General features: G+C 42.0%; 1 protein-coding gene across 3 annotated transcripts in view; it reads left to right on the plus strand.

The window, feature by feature from the left end:
* Window positions 1–22,709, plus strand: part of ABHD5 (abhydrolase domain containing 5, lysophosphatidic acid acyltransferase) — a 44,822-nt gene extending 22,113 nt beyond the window's left edge. The window contains exons 4-8 of one of the 3 annotated variants that reach the window (XR_012157494.1): window positions 983–1,137; window positions 3,936–4,047; window positions 7,176–7,362; window positions 19,287–19,434; window positions 20,699–20,765. Coding sequence is in view for 2 of the 3 variants with exons in the window: in XM_073333330.2 (XP_073189431.1) it covers window positions 983–1,137; window positions 3,936–4,047; window positions 7,176–7,362; window positions 20,699–20,788 (544 nt within the window). In the remaining variant the exon portion in view is untranslated. Of the gene's footprint in view, window positions 1–982; window positions 1,138–3,935; window positions 4,048–7,175; window positions 7,363–19,286; window positions 19,435–20,698 lie in introns of all 3 variants that reach the window. The other 2 variants (XM_073333330.2, XM_073333331.2) reach the window with 2 other exon arrangements.
* Window positions 22,710–23,011: the final 302 nt, after the last annotated feature.

A 23,011-nucleotide genomic window follows, 5' to 3' on the forward strand; every position in this document is an offset into this window, starting at 1 on the left:
CCTTTGTTAATGCAACCTAAAATTGCATTTGCTTTTTTTGCAAAAGCATTGCACTGCTGACTCATGTTTAGGCTGTGATCCACCACAACTCCCAGATCCTTTTCAGTAGTGCTGCTGCCAAGCTACTTATCCCCTGTTCTGTATTTGTACATTTTGGTTTTTCTTCGCCATGTGTAGCAGCTTACATTTGTCTTTGTTGAATTTCATTTTGTTGTCTTTAACCCATTTCTCCAGTTTATCAAGATCCCGCTGAATTTTAGCTCTGTCCTCCAAAGTGTTGGCAACCCCTCCCCCCCGCCGCCAGTTTTGTGTCATCTGCAAATTTGATCAATATGCTCTCTGTTCCTACTTTCAGGTTGTTAATAAAGTTTGTTAAAGAACACCAGACCCAGCACAGATCCCTTTGGAACCCCACTTGAGACCTCCAGTCTGACATTTCATTAACAGTTACTCTTTGTGATTGTTTAAACCAGTTGTGTATCTACTTAATGGTAGTTCTGCTAAGCATGCATTTCTCCAGCGTATTTACCAGAATGTCATGTGGGACTGTGTCAAAAGCCTTGCTGAAGTCCAGATATATTATGTCCACTGCATTTACCCCATCTACCAAGCCAGATAGCGTGTCACAGAAGGAAATCAAGCTGGTTTGGCATGATTTGTTCTTGTTATTCCATGCTGGCTGCTAGTGATTACCCCTTCTGCTATACCCACTACCTGATTTACAAGGACACAAATCTCATCTTTCTAACTCACAGAATACAGTGCCTAGCAGCTGGTTTTGTGTTGAATCTTCTCTTCGATTTTACTTTCTTATGCTAATGAGGGATCAGAAATTAGATCATAGGATATGACCGTGATGGTGAATAATGTAGATTATTTAATCTGCCGATAGCTAGTTTTAATCTTTCTTGTTCCACAATAAATTGAGAGACTTCAAACCATTTTATACACACTAAACCTCACAAAACTTTTTTGCCAACAGGGTGAAGCACCTCATTTTAGTGGAGCCATGGGGTTTTCCAGAGAGGCCTGACAATGCTGAACAAGAACGACCAATTCCAATCTGGATTAAAGCACTAGGAGCTATGCTGAGTCCATTTAATCCATTAGCTGGGCTTAGGTTAGCAGGACCCTTTGGTGAGTGCTAATTAATATTTGTTAAAGTACTATTTCTATTTATTTTAAATATGAATACAAAGCAAATATTTCATTAAGAGGTTGTCTTCTTATAATTGCTAATTTCCTTCTTATAAATAGTTTTTGGCCCATCATTTATTTCATAAAGCATCTGGAGCTACATCAACCGTCTATCATGAGTTTAAAAAAAAAAAGTGGAATTTCTAGCCTTTGTTTACATTTGAACTACCTGTATTCTTTAAAAAAATATATATATATATATATATATATATATATATATATATATATATATAATTTAATATGCAAACCAGAAAGAGGCTTTTGTATGTTTTAAAAGCTTGACTAAGGTAATTAGCCTTTTGGACATATTAATTTGTTACTTTGCAAACAAGATTATTCTTTGAAGTAGAAGCTTTTCTAATTTACTAAATAGGACTATTCGATTAGCAAGTAGTTGCCCAGAAATAAAGCTAACAAATGATGCCTCTAACTTAAAAATTCAGTTTAGTTATTCTTAACAGTATTCCACTCTTTTTGGGGAAAGCAGAAATTCTAATTTAAAAATAGATTGCTGTGCCAAAGAAAATTCTCTAAAATGCAACCAGTTTGTCTGTCTTAGACGTAAAAAACCCCAACAATCCTAGCTTCTGTTGTAAATCTTCATGAACATCTGTTCAATTTTTTTGCATAAGGAATGGGTTTCCTTTCTTCCTATTATATAGTGGATTAACTGTACATTCTGACTTTCTGATGAGGGGGTGAGATTCTTTCTGGTGAGGGGGTGAGAATGTTAAATCCATTTATAAGATAGAAACTCAGTTACTTGATTTAATGTGGAGTATTTATTTTTTAAATTATTTAGACAACATGCACAAAAAAACTATCCAAAGGTTCAAGTTGTCTTGATAAACATTAAAAATACAAACCAGTTTGATCAACAAAAGCAAATGCAGCCATCTTCTTAAAACTGAAAAGGGAGATGACCCTCACACTCCAACCACTGATCTCAGCACACACCAATATATCGCAGCTTCCTTCTCTCACCCTACATTGCCAAATCTCTTTTTCCTGGAATGTGGACTTAAGATCAATAAACTTGGACTTATGACCAAGTGGAAAGTACATTCCAAAATTGGGCTACCCACGGAAAATGCCCTGCTGGTAGTCTCCACTTTATTGAAGTGCAGGCACTTCATTTGAAGCAGGATGGTACACAGAAATAAGCAGTCTCTCAAATACAAGGTCCAAAGCCAGTTTTGGGGTTGTAAATCTAAAACAGCACTTTAAACTCTATGTAGAATACTACGTACAGCCAGTACAAATAACTGAGCATTGGTGTCATGCTCATGACTAAAACCTCCATTTAATAAGTGAGCTGCAACCTATTGTATTAGATTCAGTTTCTGAACTGATTTAAAGTGTAACCCTACATAAAGTATATTGCAATAGTCTGATCTCAAGGTTATAACAACATGGATCACGGTGACAAGTTCTACATAAATGGTCATAACCTTTTGGCCTGAAACAGGTAGGGGAAGCAGCATTATGATCACTGCAGTTGCTGTGACTGTTTACCAGCATTTAAGGATTAACCCTTACCTCCAGATTATAAACCCAAGTCATAAATGGTGAGGTCACATCTTCAATTAAAGATGGAACTATAGTCTTTGACATGTCTTCAGTTTGCTACCCCCTTTTACTAGCACCAATTCTGTCTTATCTGGGTTGACCTTCAGCCAGCAATCCCTCATTCATGCCCCAGATACTGGATAAGGCATTTAATAATGGATTATGGGTAGGATTTTCAAAAGAACTCAGCAGTGCCCTAACTCTGCTATCATTCAAGCCAATGGTAAAACTGTTGTTGAATTCATTGAGAGTAGAGTTAGGCCAATGCTGAGCTGTATGATTACATACACAAAATATGTTAAAATAACGTCCTTTTAAGGTTGCAAAGTCAACCAGTTGAAAATGAAAAGAAAGCTAAGAACAATATCTTAATGAATGTGTACAAAAGGACAAAATGAGGATTGCATGGACAACTTTAATTCTGACATTTCCTAATTCTCAAGTGCTTGGTTTTGCACCCAAAATAATGTTGTTCTTATAATGTAGTTTTTGTATGTCATTTCCTAGAGAATGTTTTTTTAAGAAAAAAGTTTTAAAAAAACCCTTAAATTCAATTACTGTGGTTCCCACATCATCCATAGGGGTCAGCCAGCAAACCTCCAGCCCAGACATCTACCTCTTGAGCTGTGGGACTAAATAAATTAGCTGGCAACAGGAGAAGGCTGTTCCTCCAAGAGGAGGTTATGAGCCACTGAGGCCATATGCAAGGTCCAGGAGTTGCAGGAAGGAACCTGGCCTGGCTATCTCCTCCAGCACATCCTCCCTTCAAGGAGTTGGGATGCTCGTATCCCATGTAGAGTCCTCAGGGTGGGGAATGGTTTGTTGGAGCCATGTGCTGGTTCTGGAGAATAGGCTTAGTGGAGCCTGGCGCAGCCCAGTTCCTCTATCTTGACCCCTGTGGGGGTTGGGGGGATGCGGCTGCTGCTCTGATGCAGTTTGGTGCCCATTCTTTTTGGAATGTTTGTGTCCATTTGTTTTGATATCATGCATGGTGCCAGAATTTTTCTAAGGAACGCAAATGATGGAAGGGGAGATAGTGACTTGTCCAAAGTTATCTCAGCCACAACCTCAGGACCTTTTTATAATGGGAAAATGTTAGTCAACCTAAATAAAGGGGGTCACTACCAGCTCCTGATGATTATTTTTTAAACTTCTATTTTTTTTTACAGGGTTAAGCCTTGTACAGCGTTTAAGACCAGACTTCAAGCGAAAATATTCCTCTATGTTTGATGATAACACTGTTACTGAATACATCTACCACTGCAATGTACAGTCACCCAGGTGAGCATAAATTTGCCAAAATATTTTTGAAATTAATCTGTTTCCTAATTCAACAGCCACCCTTCTCCTCCTCCCTCAGCGCTCCCAGTAATGCATGCGCACTGGCTTTTTATTGTAGGGTTGTTAGGCTACTAGCATTTAATGTGTTAATTTTAAAAGCAAAACATTATTGAACTTTGCTTGTTCATTTATCTATTTGCAATCCTAATTTTAGGTCTACCAAGTTTGATTTTGTTGCCTTTTTTTTTTCTTTTAAACTTTGGATGAGCACTTGGGAGCTAAGTTTCAATCAAAAGGATGTTCTTATAAGAATGCCCCACTGGGTCATACCAATGGTCTATCTAGCCTAGTATCCCATCTTCCAACAGTGACCAGCATCAGATACTTCAGGGATAATGAACAGAACAGGGCAATTTTGAACCATCTCCTGTCGTATAGGCCCACCTTCTAGCAGTTTAGGGACATCCAGAGATGGGGTTGCATCTGTGACCATCTTGGCTAATAGCTATTCATGGACCTGTTCTCCATGAACTTACCTAATTCTTTTTGAACCCAGAATCTTGTATTGCCAACTTCACATAGCAGGAAGTCACCAGACAGACCCCGAAAAGTCGCTAGATGTAGCTGTTTAAGCAATCAAGAGTCAAAAATGTCACAAAATAAAATTTCTAGAGAACTGATTGTGTGTGTGTGTATACACACTCACCCAGGCAAGTACATTCACAAAATCATTCACAAGCAGCTCAATAGTGTTAATAAAATCTATTCCATGTTCTTCTTACTACATTCTGACATTACTAAAGTCAATGTCATTATGTTTTAATTGAGCATGTCCTCGGAAGGAATCGCATTCCAGGGCTGCTTGGGCTGAGATCACTAATCTGCAGGCGAGGAAAAGAAGTTTATGGAGGATAATTAAATATTTTGCTAAAGCCAGGCACATTTTGGAGAGAGCAGCACATTAGCCAAGGCTTGTTTTTATCCAAAGGTGTTCTTTCTCGCTGTTCTGTAGTAGGTAGTGTAATCTGTGATGCAGGGGAAGATCACTAATGAAGCGAGCAGGGCGGGGGAGGCAGGTTAGCCGGCAAGGCGAGCCGCACGGATGGAAGGTGTGGTGGGATGAGACAGAGCCATGTGCCCTAATGGGGCGGGGGGACCGTGCTTCAAGGGATGAAGGCCTTACCACAGGATCATAGGAGGAGCTAGCTTGATTTCAGTTCCCCTTTACTCCTTCCCTGACTTGGCCTGGGGTTAGCAGCCCAGCTGTTTTCAAAATATCAGACCCTGGAAGCAGTGGGATTGGGATTAAATCTACCCTCTTGGCTCCCTGCAGCATCGAGTTCAGGTCAGGTGAATGCCCTCTTCCCCCTGGCTCTGGGCTCTCCCTTTCACTAACCTGTCAGCTCAAATCCAGGCTGGCAAGAAAGGGAGGCTTAGCTGAAATTAATCAATCCCAGCTGACCTGGGATGTGCTGTCTACTACGGAGCAGCGAGAAAGAACACATTTGGGTAAAAACAAGTCCTGACTAATATGCTGCTCTCTTCAAAGTGTGCCTGGCTTAGCAAAGTATTTAATTAGCCTCCACAAACTCCCTGGAATGCAATTCCTTCCAAGGACATGCTCAATTGAGACATAATGACATTGACTTGGTGTGCAACAGAATGTAGTAATTAAAATTTATTAATCTTATTTGGGTTATTGCTGATTATGTACTACATATATTGTTTGGTTTCAGAGTAACAGCCGTGTTAGTCTGTATTCGCAAAAAGAAAAGGAGTACTTGTGGCACCTTAGAGACTAACCAATTTATTAGAGCATAAGCTTTCGTGAGCTACAGCTCACTTCATCAGATGCATATCGTGGAAACTGCAGCAGACTTTATATATACACAGAGAATATGAACCAATACCTCCTCCCACCCCACTGTCCTGCTGGTAATAGCTATTATTGGTATAGGAGGTATTGGTTCATATTCTCTGTGTATATATAAAGTCTGCTGCAGTTTCCACGATATGCATCTGATGAAGTGAGCTGTAGCTCACGAAAGCTTATGCTCTAATAAATTGGTTAGTCTCTAAGGTGCCACAAGTACTCCTTTTCTTTTTACATATATTGTGTTACTTTTAAACCAACATTTGTACTTCGGTTAATATAAGCATTCTACGCAGATGCACAGACAGTCTTATTATGTATTACATAATTTTAATATTAGCTTTAATAAAAATTTTAAATCTGTAAGAAAAATAAAAAATAAGAGCATGGAATGGATTTTATTAACACTGAGCTGCTTGTGAATGATTTTGTGACTATACATATTGGTGACTTCTTTCTCTGAATGTCACTGTAATTGGCAGTGAAAGTCACTAGATTTGTCACCGGTCACTTTGAAACTTATTTTCTCGCTAGGGAAACCAAAGAGTCACTAAATCTAGTGACAAAGTAGCTAAGTTGGCAACAACACTGGTTATACTTTTGGCCTTCACAACATCCCCTAGCAATGAGTTGGACAGGTTCAGTGTGCATGAGTGAAGGACTTCCTTATGTTTGTTTTAAACCTGCTGCCTATTAATTTCATTTGGAGACCCCTGGTTGTTGTGTTATGTAAAGGGGTAAATAACACTTCCCTATTCACTTTCTCCACACCACTCATGATTTTATAGATCTCTATCATATCTCTTCCCTCCTCCAGTCATTTCTCTTTAAAGTGGAACAGTCCCACTCTTTAATTTCTCCTCGTATGGAAGCTGTTCCATGTCCTAATCATTTTGTTGCCCTTGTCTTGTACCTTTTCCGATTCTATTATCTTTTTTCAGGTAAGACTACCAGAACTGCATGCAGTATTCCAAGTGTGGGTGTGCCACAGATTTATATATTTATTTATATATTTATATAATTAAGGATATTTTATGATCTATTATATATCCCTTTCCTGATTGTTGCTAACATTCTGTTAAGTTTTTTCACTGCTACTTCACATTGAGCAGATGACTTTCAGAGAACTCTATGATGACTTGAGATCTTTCTTCAGTGGTAACAGCTAATTTAGACTCCATAATTTTGTATGTATAGTTGAGTTTATTGTTTCTAATGTGTGTTACTTTGCACTTATTTCATTTGACATTTTAAGTGGTGAAACTGCTTTCAAGAACATGACTGTTCCTTATGGATGGGCAAAAAGGCCAATGTTACAGCGGATCGCTCACATGCATCAAGATATTCCTATCACTGTGATTTACGGAGCACGTTCTTGTATAGATGGCAATTCTGGTAGTACCATCCAGTCTCTGCGACCAAATTCATACGTAAAGACAGTAGTAAGTGAATTTTTCTAGCCCTTGTTTTTTCCTTTTTATGGGTTTGTGTAAATTGTGTCCATTCTTTGCCCTATTTAGTGCCAGCCCTGGAATGGTAGTCTTACAGTTTAAAACTCTGGATAGGATATCTGATTTGATTTCTATAACAGAAAAAGGGTGGGAGAAAATAAATATTCCTCTTTGAGTGCTTACACATGTTCATTCCAATGTAGGTATGTGCATGTCCAGAGCACAGTTGCCAGAAATGTTTCCCTTACTGGTATCTGTTGGGTCGGCTCTAGCGCCCTCTGGTGTGGTGCACTCATATCGCCAGTATAAGGGGCCCTGCCCTGTTTCATTTCCTTCTTACCACCTGTGATGGTTGCTGAAACCTCTCATTGCTTAGACAATCTCCTTATAGTGGTTTTCCTAACCTTTTAGTGTAAATAATTCTCACTTTTTAGTAGTTAGTTTTTACATAGATTGGACGTCTCTGCTCTTAAATAACAGAGTTGTCCTTTGTCCCAGTGCCGAGGCGTGCCTCGGTCACTGGGGTTTAAGCCTTGTGCGTCATGCAGGAGGTCTGTGCCTTTGAGCAACCCGCACTCAAGCTGTCTCAAGTGTTATGGGGTAGCTCATAGGAAGGACAGTTGCCAAATTTGTAAAGAGTTCAAGCCCCGGACCGAGAAGGACTGCTCTTTCAAAGGTCCTCCTTATGGAGACAGCTTAAGAACAGATTCAGAGCTGCGCTCAGAGTCAGCACCGAGCACCTCTGCCTCAGTGCAGCGTGTTCCTCCATCAACACAAGTCACCCAGCACCAATCATCTTCACCGGTGCCAGGAGAAGAGCCGGTCTCTGGTGCAAAAGGACAGAGGAGACCGGGAGAGGGAGAGACCTGTACTGGGCCTCTCTTCATCCCTGGTGCCACACTGCCAGGTGCCCACAGTCCCGGTATCAGAGCGTCCTACGTCACCCACTCAGGACCACAGTACTGGGTATTTTACAGTCCCGTCGACCCCAAAGCCTTTGCAGCTGAAAGGGATCTTCTAACCCTGCCAGTACTAGGCTCCCTGGAGGGTCAAGACTCTGCTCCATCAGTGACCCCAAGCAGCAGGGAATTGACACCAGCACCTCAACCAGAACTGTGTCAGATGTCCAAGGGGGAACCCTTGCTGAGAGCCTCAAGGGCCCTTGAGCAGCCTTCTCCGACACCCAGGGGCATGGCGCTGCCTTGGCCTCTGCAGCGCACCTCTTAGTCCTCAGCAGACTCAGAGGCGGAAGTGTACTGCCCCGCCAAAGCAGCCAACCCTTCTGCTCCCCAGGCCATTCCAACTCCATCATGGCACTGAGTTCATAGGGGCCTCCGGGTGCATGGCCACCATACCCAGGGGGCCCCACTACCATGCAGTGGCCTTTTTGGAATCATTGGGGGTTTCACCCACCTCAAGCTACCCTGTCAAGACGCTCTTATTCGGTCATCTCGGAGGCTAGAGCATCCTGATACTGTGCAAAGATACTCCGGTACCAAACACTGCACCAAACCCTAAGAAGAAGCCCTGCAAGCTCCTGCAAACAGCAGAAGCAGCAATTGAGGCTCCCCAACAAGCTTTAGCCGCCGCCGCCGCCTCCTCCTCCACTCCAGGTGAGGCCGCAGTGGCACCTGGGATCTCTCCACCTCCAGATGGCCATAAGGGGTATCAGGACCTACTAAACAGGTAGTCTCAAGCCTAGGGGTCCAAACAGAGGTAGTTAAGGAGGTTACACACGGCCTCCTGGATAGTCTGTCACAAGCAGGCCCATCCAGAGTGTCTCTGCTGCTACACGATGCCATCATGGACCCTATTAAAGCCCTGTGGCAAACTCCTGCCTCCCTTCCACTGATGGCAAAATGCTCAGAGCGTAAATACTTTGTTCTGGCCAAGGGGTGTGAGTTCCTCTTCTCCACCCCCATCCCTCCCGGGATCATTGGTGGTTGTGGCACCCAATGAGCAAGACCACCAGGGACAGCAGAGCTCTGTGCCAAAGGCAAAGGACCCTAAAAAGCTAGACCTCTGAGTGTAAGGCTTACCCATCAGAGGGCCTGCAACTTTGTATAGCAAACCAGCAGGCCCTGCTGGGGCACTACAGCTTCAACATGTGGGAATCCTTGATTAAATTCAAGGATCTTCTCCCCCAGACAGGCATTTTCCTCCGTAATTGGGGAAGGGAAAACTGTAGCTCAAGGTTCCCTGCAAGCAGCCCTGGATGCCGCTGACTCCATGGCCAGATGGAGAGTGACTGTGGTGACGATGCATAGGAGCTCCTGGTTGCAATCCTCAGGCCTCCTTCAGGAGGTACATCCAGGACTTCCCATTTGGAGGATTGTCGCTCTGCTCAGAGCAGATGGATGCTAGACTGCATGGCCTCAAGGACTCCCAGATGACCTTGAAATCCCCAGGACTATGTACCAGCAGGTGCAAGGACCACAGGCCACAGCAGCCAAGCTGTTACTTCCCTCAAACAACCTGTCAGGGCCAACAGAAGAGAAGGAACAGAGGGTTTAGGTGAAGGCCCCATCCGCAGTCATCCTCGACAGACCCTGTTCAGTTGGCTCCCAGGCACCCCGGGTCATCAAAGCATTCTTTTTGATAAGACGATTGAGGTTGACATCACAATACCTTCTACACAGGATCCAGGTTACCCCCTCTACCCCCAACCATATCCAACCACCTTTCCCATTTCTTGGATGCCTGGACCCAGATAACTTCAGACAGCCTGGGATACACCATAAAACTGGGTTACACCATCCAATTCTTGTCCACCCCACCTTCTCACCGGTCCTCTGTCTCTCTTTAGGGACCCTTCTCATGAGCTCCTGTTGGAACGAGAAGTCCAGTCCCTCCTTTGGGTGGGAGCTGTGGAACACGTTAGAGTCATAGACTTTAAGGTCAGAAGGGACCATTATGATAGTCTAGTCTGACCTCCTGCACAACGCAGGGCACAGAATCTCACCCACCCACTTCTGTAATAACTCCCTAACCTATGTCTGAGCTATTGAAGTCCTCAAATCATGGATTAAAGACTTCAAGGTGCAGAGAATCCTCCAGCAAGTGACCCATGCCCCACACTGGCAGAGGCCCTGGGGTTTTTTCACCTTCCTCTGCAATCTGCCCTGGAGTAAAATTCCTTCCCAACCCCAAATATGGCGATCAGCTAAACCCTGAGCATGTGTGCAAGACTCACCAGCCAGACACCCAGGAAAGAATTCTCTGTAGTAACTTGGATCCCACCCCATCTAACATCCCATCACAGGCCATTGGGCATATTTACCACTAATAGTCAAAGATCAGTTAATTGCCAAAATTAGGCTATCCCATCATACCATCCCCTCCGTAAACTTATCAAGCTTAGTCTTGAAGCCAGATACGTCTTTTGCCCCCACTGCTCCCCTTGGAAGGCTGTTCCAGGACTTCACTCCTCTGATGGTTAGAAACCTTCATCTAATTTCAAATCTAAACTTCCCAATGGCCAGTTTATATCCATTTGTTCTCGTGTCCACATTGGTACTAAGCTTAAATAATTAGTCTCTCTCCCTGGTATTTATCCCTCTGATATATTTATAGAGAGCAATCATATCTTTCCTCAGCCTTCTTTTGGTTAGGCTAAACAAGCCAAGCTCTTTGAGTCTCCTTTCATAAGACAGGTTTTCCATTTCCTAGTAGCCCTTCTCTGTACCTGTTCCAGTTTGAATTCATCCTCCTTAAACATGGGAGACTAGAACCGCACACAATATTCCAGATGAGGTCTCACTAGTGCCTTGTATAACAGTACTAACACCTCCTTATCTCTACTGGAAATACTTCGCCTGATGCATCCCAAGACTGCATTAGGTTTTTTCACGGCCATATCACATTGGTGGCTCATACTCATCCTGTGGTCTACCAATACTCAGAGGTCCTTCTCCTCCTCTGTTACTCCTAGATGAGTCCACAGCTTATAACACAAATTCTTATTATTAATCGCTAAATGCATGACCTTGCACTCTTCACTATTAAATTTCATCCTGTTAAGATTACTCCAGTTTACAAGGTCATCCAGATCTTCCTGTATGATATACTGGTCCTTCTCTGTATTGGCAATACCTCCCAGCTTTGTGTCATCCGCAAACTTTATTAGCACACTCCCACTTTTTGTGCCAAGGTCAATAATAAAAGATTAAATAAGATTGGTCCCAAAACCGATCCCTGAGGAACTCCACTAGTAACCTCCCTCCTGCCTGACAGTTCATCTTTCATTATAACCCTTTGTGGTCTCCCTTTTAACCAGTTCCTTATCCACCTTTCAATTTTCATATTGATCCCCATCTTTTCTAATTTAACTAATAATTTCCCATGCGGAACCATATCAAATGCCTTACTGAAATAAAGGTAAATTAGATCCACTGTGTTTCCTTTGTCTAAAAAAATCTGTTACCTTCTCAAAGAAGGCGATCAGGTTGTTTTGGCATGATCTACCTTTTGTAAAACCATTTTGTATTTTGTCCCAATTACCATTGACCTCAATGTCCTTAACTACTTTCTCCTTCAAAACTTTGTCCAAGACCTTACATACTACAGATGTCAAACTAACAGGCCTGTAGTTACCCGGATGACTTTTTTCCCCTCTTTTCTTAAAGATAGGAACAACGTTAGCAATTCTCCAGTCATACGGTACAGCCCCTGAGTTTACAGATTCATTAAACATTCTTGCTAATGAGCTTGCAATTTCATGTGCCAGTTCCTTTAATATTCTTGGATGAAGATTATCTGGGCCCCCTGATTTAGTCCCATTAAGCTCTTCGAGTTTCGCTTCTACCTCGGATGTGGTAATATCTACCTCCATATCCTCATTCCCATTTGTCATGCTACCATTATCCCCAAGATCCTCTTTAGCCTTATTAAAGACTGAGGCAAAGTATTTGTTTAGATATTGGGCCATGCCTAGATTATCCTTAACCTCCACTCCATGCTCAGTGCTTAGCGGTCCCCCTTCTTTCTTTGTTTTCTTCTTCTTTATATGGCTATAGAACCTTTTACTATTGGTTTTAATTCCCTTTGCAAGGTCCAACTCTACATGGCTTTTGGCCTTTCTTACTTTATCCCTACATGTTCTGACCTCAATAAGGTAGCTTTCCTTGCTGATCCCTCCCATCTTCCACTCCCTGTCTGCTTTTTGCTTTTTCTTAATCACCTCTCTGAGATGCTTGCTCATCCAGCTTGGTCCACAACTCCTGCCTATGAATTTTTTTTTCCCTTTCTTGAGATGCAGGCTTCCGATAGTTTCTGCAACTTTGAAGTAATTCCAGGCCTCCTCCGCCTTTAGATCCGCAAGTTCCTCAGTCCAATCCACTTCCTTAACTAATTTCCTTAATTTTTTAAAGTTAGCTCTTTTGAAATAAAAACCCTAGTCACAGATCTGTTTTTGTTTATCCTTCCATTTAGTTTGAACTGAATTAGCTCATGATCGCTCGAACCAAGGTTGTCCCCTACAACCATTTCTTCTATGAGTTCTTCACTACTCACCAAAAGCAAATCTAAAATGGCATCCCCTCTTGTTGATTCAGCAACTACTTGGTGAAGGAATCCATCAGCTTTCACATCCAGGAAAATCTGAGCCCTATTATTATTACTAGCACTTGTCCTCCAGTCTATATCTGGGAAGTTTAGTTTTCCATGATCACACAATTCCAATTAGTATTTAGTTCATTGAACACATTAAAGAGGGCTCTATCCATATCCAAATTGGATCCTGGTGGTCTATAGCACACCCCAAGCACTATCCCAGGGGAGGCTCTAGTAGCGTTCTTCCCTGATGTGATTTTTGCCCAGACAGACTCTTATCCATTCCATCACTTCTTATTTCTTTACAGTCTACCTCATCATTGATATACAATGCTACTCTACCACCTTTGCCTTTATTTCTGTCTTTTCTAAACAGCACATACCCTTCAATACCTGTACTCCAGTCATGACTACTATTCCGCCATGTTTCTGTTATCCCTATAATATCTGGTTTCACTTCCTGCACCAGTAACTTAGTTCCTCCATTTTGTTACCTAGGCTCCTCGCATTGGTGTACAAACATCTTAATTTTTGCTGTTTGGCCTCGCTCATATTCTTTACCCGATTAGGCAGAGACATTCTACAGCCAGTATGACCTATTAGACTGGTATCCACACTGCCCTTCCTCCTTATGTCCGTTCTCCTACCCACGACTGTATCCTTTCTTCATTTTCTTCCCTCTGTGTTAAAATCTGGCATAGAGATTACCTGGACATCTCCCAAATTCCTAGTTTAAAGCTCTCTCAATGAGTTGTGCCAGCCTCAATCCTAGAAGTCTATTTCCCTCCCTGCTCAGGTGAAGTCTATCCCGAGAGAATAGTCCTCTGTCCATGAATGCCTCCCAGTGGCCATACATCCCAAAGCCCTCCTTATAGCACCACTGCCTGAGCCATCTGCTGATCATCATAATCTTGTCACACCTTTGTTGCCATTCTCTAGGAACAGGCAGAATCCCACTGAAGATCACCTGAGCCTCGATTTCCTTAAGCGTCTTCCCCAGCCTGGCATAGTCTCCCTTCATACGTTTCAGTGAGAATCTAGCCGTATCATTTGTTCCCACATGAAGGACTATCAGTGGATTCTTTCCTGCTCCCGTTAAGATCCTCTTCAGCCTCAGGTCCACATCCCGTATCTTAGCACCCGGCAGACAGCACATCCTTCTGTTCTCTGGATCAGCTCTGGTTACAGGCCTGTCTATTTTTCTCAGTAAGGAGTCCCCAATCATGTAGACCTGCTTTTTTCCTGGTGATAGTGCGATTCTCCAGTCTATCCCCTGTTCCCTCTGGCTGCGAGTCCTCTTGATTCCTATTCTCCCTTGCAATCCTCTGCAACCCATCACCTGAGAGGAAAGGGGTTCTATTCCCACTATTTCCTAATTCTGAAACCATGGGGGGTGTTTCAGACCCATTTTAGACCTGCCCAGTCTCCACTGATTTCTAAAGAACCTGAAGTTCCACATGGTCTCCTTCATCTCTTCATTGGATCCCAGGAATTAGTATTTCACCCTCGATCTAAAGGATGCTTACTTCACATTTCGATCTTCTCTGTTCAGACATTTCTTAATATTTGTAGTGAACCAAAGTCCCTTCCAGTTCATGGTGCTCCCTTTTGGCCACCCTGCAAGTTTTCACAAAATGTCTGGCAGTAGTAGTGGCCTTCCTAAGGAAAAAGAGAGTCTACGTATTTCCATACCTGGACGACTGGCTGATCAAGGGCTGGTCCAGAACTCAAGTAGAGCCCGACATCCATCTCCTTCAATTAACTTCCTGTGTATTAGGCCTTCTGCTGAACTTTCCTGATCCCAGTCCAAAAGATCAAGTACATAGGGGCAAAACTCGACTCAGTGCAAGCGAGGGCTCTGCTTCCAAACGACCGATTCCTCACCATTGCATTCCTGATACGATCTTTCCGAAGCCATCCAATCATGATTGCACAAAAGTGCTTGAGTCTCCTGGGCCACATGGCATCGTGTACATATGTAATGCAACATGTAAGGCTAAAACTCAGACCCCTGCAAGCCTGGCTAGCCCTGGTCTACTCCCTCTCTCGCCATCACCTGGACTCAGTTCTCACGGTCCCAGCCTCATCTTGTGACTGGACAATGGTGACTGGACAGCCCCATGGTATGCGCAAGGATACCCTTCTCAAGACCTCACCCATCCATGTCCCTAGAATGTGACACATCAGCCCTCCATTGGGCAGCCCACTTAAGACCCATCAGAACCCAAAGCCTTTGGGCCCAAGAAGAGCTCTCCTTGCAGATCAATGTCAGGGAATTCAGGGCAGTATGTCTAGCATGCCAGGCATTTCTACCTAACTTGACAGGCAAATCTCTTTCAGTGCTCACGGACAATACAATGGCTATGATCTACATAAACAGATAGAGTGATGCATGTTCTTCCCCCCTGTACCAGGAAGCATTCTGCCTGTGGGTACTCTGCATCGATCACGACATCACTCTAGAAGCATCCTATCTTCCTGGGACTCAGAACCAGCTAGCAGATCACCTCAGCTAGTCTCTCTCCTCTCACCATGAATGGTTTCTCCATCCAGACATTGTAAGGGACATCTTCTGATGGCGGGGGACTCCCCTTATAGACCTGTTTGCCACCTGATCCAACAGGTAATGCCATCAGTTCTGTTTCCTGAGGGGCCACAACCTGGGGTCTCTCAGAGATGCATTCCTGTTACCATGACAAGGCACCTGTACTGTGCTGTCCCTCCTATCCAGTTGATCCACTAGTTTCTGATGAAGATCAAGTGGGACGGAGCGTGGGTTATCCTCATGGCCCTGGCAGCACTGGTTATTTATCCTACTAGGTATGTCCATGGAGACAACCCTGCAACCCCTGTCGCACACAGGCATAATATCCCAGGATCATGGTCGACTGTTGCACTCAAACCCTCATGTCGCTGCACCTGGATGACTGGAAGCTCCATGGCTGAATCCAGAAGAGCAAGTTTGCTCGGAGCAAGTCCGCAAGGTCCTAATGAGCGGTAGAAAGCCTTCCACCAGAGCTATCTACCTGTCCAAATGGAAGAGGTTCTCCAGCTAGTGTTCACAACTGCCTCTGCAGTTTTCTCTGCATCTCATTCTAGACTACCTGCTGTCGCTAAGACAGCAAGGGCTAGCCTTTTCCTCAGTAAAGTTTCATCTAGCGGCCATCTCTGCCTTCCATCCCAAGATCGACAACTGTTCTATCTTTTCACATGACATAGTAGTCTGGTTCCTCAAAGGCCTGGAGATGGTATTCCTCCAAGTTAGATATCCCACCCCCCGTGGGACCTAAACCAAGTCCTGTCAAAACTCATGGGACCCCCATTGGAACCACTGGCAACATTCTCGCTGTTATGCCTCTTTTGGAAAGTAGCCTTCCTGGTGGCCATTGCTTCAGTCAGATAGGTTTCCTAAAAATGAGCTCTCACTTCAGAGCCCCCATACAGTCTTTTTTAAGGACACAACCCATCTGCGACAGCACCCATCGTTCGTTCTGAAAGTTGTATCACAGTTTCATTGGAGTCAAACAGTTTTCCTGCCAGTGTTTTACCCTAAACCACATGAGAGCAGGGAGGAACAGCACCTCCACTCATTAGATGTTGTGTGTGCTCTGGCCTTCTACAATACAAAGTACCAAACCATTCTGCAGATACATTCAGCTGTTCATAGCAATAGCAGAAAGGATGAAAGGTCTCCCCATTTCTGCACAGCAAATCTTATCGTGGATCACTTTGTGTATCAAGGCATGTTACACCCTCACGAACATTTCGCCCCCAGCTAACTTAATAGCTCACTCTACAAGTTTGCAAGCCTCTTCTGCTGCTTTTTTTAGCACATTCCAATTCAGGACATCTGCAAGGCGGCAACCTGGTCATCGGTTCATACCTTCACAATGTACTGTGTCATTACACAACAGGCTTGAGGCAATGCCAGTTTTGGCTGGGCTGTGTTACAGTCAGCCTGCCCTTGATTTCCAAACCCCCCTACAGGACAACTGTTTGTGTGTCACCTACATTGGAACGGACATGTGAAAGCACTCAAAGATGAAAAAACTGTTCCTAACCTTCCTGTAACTAACTTGTTTTTCAAGATCTGTTGCACATGTCCATTCCAAAACCCACCCTCACTCCCCTCTTAAGAGGCAGTTGGCAAGAAAAAACTGAAGGAGGGCAGGGCCCCTTATTACCAGCACTTTGAGCACCGGATACCAGAGGGTGTTAGAGCCAACCCAACGGATACCACTAAGGGAAAAATTTCCAGTAACTGTGCTTGGGGCGCGCACACACCTACATTTGAATGGATATGTGCAACACAGACAGTTACAGAAAGGTCAATAACTCTTCATCTCCATTTTTTTCATGTGGGGGAACTTGGGCTCAAGTCAAAAGGAAGTTTGGTTGTGGCATTCAGAACTGAGCCACATTTCTTCCTAATTTCCAATCCAGGTACTTAACCATAGGGTCATTTTTCCTCTCTAAAAAGCATGAACTCTACAGTGTTCTAATGAAATGTGTTTTGTAAAGAAAAAATACCTACAGTCTAAATTTACATACTACTTAATCAAGGAATCTTCAGTGTGATAAATTGTTCCAATAATTTTGTGTAGTGCGAACGTTTTTTATAAGTGGTAACTGTTTTCTTCTGAAGTTTTGGAAGTGCCCTCATCTGAATCATTGCAGAAATATTGAATTTTATCATTCCAGCCAATGTGGCTTTACTTATATATGTGAGGAGAGCTACTCTTTCAGATGTGTGTGCTTACATCCTAGATTAATATTTACACACACAGAGAGGCCACTTTTCTAATGAACTAAATGAAATTTACTATTATCATTGATATTCAGAATCATACTAGACAGCTGTGACTGTTGAATATGGATGTACGAGTTACTTTTATGAGTTGGTCAGATCTTAGAATATGCTGGATATCGTATTACTGTTGTGTGGTCTTCCGGATGTGACTGACCAGTAACTTGCCCAAACATGTTCTAGACATAATATATTGTAGGTCATGAAGTTGAACAAAAGATTGTAATGACTATGCACGTGTATCAGAAGTAGGTATACAAAGAAGGGAGTGTGGACAAGATGAGATTTTTCTCTTAATTTCCTGATTCTATAATTCACTCATAAATACCGCCCAATACAGTATAGGAGGATTAGGGAAAGTCAGATCCTTCTAAAGAGCACTTCTGCTCTTCCTGAAGTAGTGACATGTTTGCGAATAAAAATATATTTATCAAAAGTGATCTGTTATGGCTTAACAAGCAGACTTCCTATAACAGAAGTTACTGTTAGGGAGTGGGGAGTAGAAGGGTAGGACATGCGTGAGTCATGCAAACAGGTATAACCAATCTGGTCTGAGGGACAGGAGGGCTAATTTAATGTCCTATTCTAATTCAGCTTAACATTTTGTCAGCCAAGATGTGGGTTATAAAAGGCAAATGCAACACGGAAAGAAAAATGGGGACACTGAAAGGCATCCTTTAGGGTGACAGAGAGGCTTCTTCCAATGTCTCCCTTTAGGTAGTAAAGTGTCTCCCCAGCAATGTTTATTCTAATATCTAACTAGATCTTGTTATTTCTAATTACATTTTATTTTGTGACTGTTTCTTAGCTTCCTAGTATTTCTCTTCTCTTAAGATAACTTTTCTCAATTCCTAGAGAGTTAGTAATCCAAAACAGTAATTGTCCCTCCGAAGTGCAAGTGAATTGTAATTTCAGGGAAGGCGAGCTCAAAAGGGGATAATGCCTCGGTATAAAATTAAGTACAAATTGTTCAGGTGCCTTTCCCATAGAGTACTGTAAAATGGCCTGCTTTACCAGTCTGGGCATGGAGAGAACTAAATTACAGAAGTATCAGGTGTAGTTGCAGTGGCCCTTAGTTATATCTTTTTAGTAAAATTCTCTATTCAGGAGGGTGCCAGCAGATGTGATTTTCAGCATCTGACTTTACTTTTTTCCCTGATTATCATAGAAGTTAATTTAGAGAGTTGAAATGACAAACAAGCTGCTGCCACAGTCTAGAAAATCCTCAGCAATTAAAGCCCTCAGTCAGTTCTTAATCATCTATGGTCGTGCTCTTTCAGTCTTTCCCAGAGCATACATTTCATATGAGATGAAAAACATTCAGACATTCTGTGTTTAGATGGGAAGGAGCCAAAGAACCATTGTCCAGATTTTTTTGGGAGAGTTGGAGCTGCATTTTGGTAGAAAGCTTAACATGTAAAGCACAATTTCAAGTTGGTTTGCAGAGGCTCACTTCCACTTAAACGTTTTTGGCATTAAAGCAAGTTATTGAATAAACAGTAGTTTTACTCTCTTTTTTCCTTTTGTTTATTCCTATGTAATAATGGTTCCTCAATAGAAAGAATAAACTGAGGGTGAAATAGGAAGAAAGTTTGCACCTCCTTTGCAGTTGCTTGTTACCTCCTCATGCTGGAAGCCAGTCTCACAGCTGAATCAATATGGATTGAGTGCAATAGGCTGTGTGAGAAAGTTCTTCCTCTGCCTTGGTGGGTCCTGTGCTTATTGGCGGATTTGTTTGCCTCAGAGATTCACTGCAGCCCTCAGTTTGGCCACTTTTGCTAGTGGCTCAAACCTGCCATCCACTCAGCTAACCTCATCACTGGCCACATGGGGGAACAGAGAACTGTCCCACCTAGTGGGTCGGGGCCAGGCCAGATCCCTTTCCAATTTAGACCTTCCCTTCTGGTGTTTCTCACAGACCAGGTCAACTCCTCCTGTGTCCAATCAGGAGTTGGCGGGGATGGGGGAGAACCCGGGCCCACCCTCTATCCCAGGTTCCAGCCCAGGGCCTTGTGGATAGAGCTGTCTACAATGTTCCCTGTATCAGCTGAGTCCCAGCTACAACTACCTGGGCTACTTCCCCATGGCCTTCTCCCAGTACCTTCTTTATCCTCACTGCAGGATCTTCCTCCTGAAGCCTGATCACGCTTGAACTCTTCAGTCCTCCAGCAGCAAACATTCTCACTCCTTGTGCACCCCCCCCTACTAACTGATGGGAGGTCCTTTTTAAACCAGGTGTCCAGATTAGCCTGCCTGCCATAATTGATTCTAGAAAGTTCTTAATTGGCTCCAGGTGTCTTAATTAGCTTGCCTGTCTTAATTGGTTCTAGCAGGTTCCTGATTGCTCTAGGGCAGCCCGTGCTCTGGTCACTCAAGGAACAGAAAACTGTTTATCCAATGGCCAGTATATTTGCCTTCGACCAGACTCCTGTACCCCACTGGTCTGGGTCTGTCACAGTTGTCAGTTTTTTAATCAATGTTCTCATCTAATGCACATTCTAACACTTGTTAGATTTGTCTGGTTTTAATATTAGCACTTGTAATGTAATGTACAGGAGCTGGCGCCAAGATTTAAAATAAAGGAACCTAAAGTTTTATAAGCTTCTACATCCACATTTAGATGTCTTAAGTAAGTGTTAGAAATTTTCCAAAGTAATGAGCACCTACCAGCTCTCATTGATCGCAGTCCTTTTAAAAATCAGGTTTCTGATTTAGGTGTAAAAGCCTGTTTGGAAATCCTGGCATGGTGTTTTTGTTCAGGGTGACCAAAGGAACTTGCAGTATGACCAGACATGGGGGAGAGTATGTCCTTCTCACTATGTAATAACAGACACATGATTATGTGTGAAGGTTTGGATATGTATTTATTTTTATTTTTCCTAATGTATGTTTTTCCTATGTCCTAGTGTTTCAGGATTTGTTGATGTTCTTGTTATTCTGACTTCTCTTTTTTCTACTTCCTCCTCCCAGGCTATCCTTGGTGCTGGTCATTATGTGTATGCTGATCAACCTGAAGACTTCAATCAGAAAGTAAAAGAGATATGTGATTCTGTGGACTGACTGAATTCAGCTCTTTATAAAGTCTGATCATACATACAGTTTACTAGCAATACTTTGTAGAACATTACAAAAATTTAAAGAATGCAGAGCTAGTGGAGCAGGCTCTGTTTGCACACAGTTTCTTCCAAGAAGTCACCTGCACACTTAAACTACTTAGTGCCTTTTGAGTAGGGTATATTTTAAATGGAAACCTTGTACAGTTTACTTTAAGACTTGTCTTTAAATATTTAGAGATGTTGTTTGCCTGTCTGATATAGTGAAAATAGAAATAACTAATAGTTTTTAAACTGGGGAAAAATTGAATTGATTGAAATTTGCAAAATTTTGAACACTTTAAATTATGTTGCATTCTAAATCTACCATAAGAATGTCTATACTAAGCCACTATATAAATAATATACTGTATAAAGATATGACTTGGTCACTTTATAAACATTCATACTTGGTAGGCCAATGCATTCATAGTAAGAATGTGAAATTAATATATTTCTTCTCTTTCGATCCCAAGACTTTATGTACAATATTTTAACGTTTTATTTTGGCATGATGACAGATTATGAAGCAGGTGTCTGGAGAGTGTCAGGGCCAAAATAATTAGCACAGCTTGTCATTGGAAATAAGGTGCATTGAAGCTTACAGTACTTTTTTGCCTATTGGATTCTATTATATACTTCACAAGACATTCTTCCATGTGTCTAATCTCCTAGGAAGCTTCAGTTTTAAGAGACAATGGTGTTGCTGACACTCATGCTTCCATTACAGATAAAATATGTTTGAATTTAATGACTTAAAATACAGAAGTTGCCTGCTAGTTGCACAACCTATTTTTATGTTGATACAATTATCGTAAGGTCTGTTGCCAGCCCAAATCTATTGGTTTTAGAATTGCCCATTTTGATTAATGCCAGGAAATAACTGTCTGACTAATGAGATTAATCCTGATCTTTTGCTTTTGATATTAAGCCTGCCATTTTCTCACAAATACAAATTTTTAGAATACTGAAACTAGTCTAATTGGAAATGCAACAGAATATTGGATCTTAGTGGCATCCTTATAGGAATGGATATTACTGGAATAAATAGTATCAATGAAATAAAGAGTAGCTTGTTTTGGGAATTCCTTCTTAAGTGTTTGACCAATTCAGTATTTCACAATTGGAGCAAATCTATTCTCTGGATCTTTACAAAAGTGTAGTTTGACATTAGTTTTCAGGTGCTTAGTAAAATACATTGAACAAAGTACTTTGACACTTTAAAGCCAAATTATGTGGTGGTTTTATTTTTTAAAAAAAGCAAGTTTACGTTTCCATTTGATTGTTGGAATAACTACTGAAAGTATCTTGCTCCTTTATATAAAATATTTAATGTTATCACCTTCTAAAGGTTTAAAAAGAATTTCTGGATATCTTTGCTTTCCATATTATGATTACATGTAACAAATTTTCTCATAGATTGTATTCCAGTAGAGCACAGTCTTTCTTCTTATTTTACTTACATGGTGCTATGAAAACATCAAGCAGTCCTTGTGATTGCCTTGACTGGTGGTACTTATTATACATCTAAATTATTTAATTGCAATGAATTAGTAAATTAAATTGCATCTTTAATTACCAAATCCAGATTTATATAAAACAGAACAATATTTTCTAAAATTCGATGTTCAAAATGGAGATACAGAACATCACATACATTTTTGTACATAGGTCATAAATTGGCAGCATGACTGATTGGTTAATGAATGCCTTGTTGGTGAATAGTTTTTTTCCATAATTATCAGTCTAATTTGCATTGATAAACTGAACTCAGCTGAACATTTTGAATTACATACAGAAAGTGACACCAAAATGTATGGTGTCTCTTTTCTAACCAGTAAAAGGTGGAACACATTGTTAATAGGTTTCAGAGTAACAGCCGTGTTAGTCTGTATTCGCAAAAAGAAAAGGAGTACTTAGGGCACCTTAGAGACTAACCAATTTATTTGAGCATAAGCTTTCGTGAGCTACAGCTCACTTCATCGGATGCATACTGTGGAAACTGCAGAAGACATTATATACACAGAGACCATGAAACAATACCTCCTCCCATCCCACTCTCCTGCTGGTAATAGCTTATCTAAAGTGATCACTCTCCTTACAATGTGTATGATAATCAAGGTGGGCTATTTCCTGACAGCAGGATTGTCTGGCTATGTAGACTCCCTCCTCAGGCCCTACGCTACCAGCA

This window comes from Lepidochelys kempii, chromosome 2, assembly GCF_965140285.1.
Source record: "Lepidochelys kempii isolate rLepKem1 chromosome 2, rLepKem1.hap1, whole genome shotgun sequence".
NCBI lineage: Eukaryota > Metazoa > Chordata > Testudines > Cheloniidae > Lepidochelys > Lepidochelys kempii.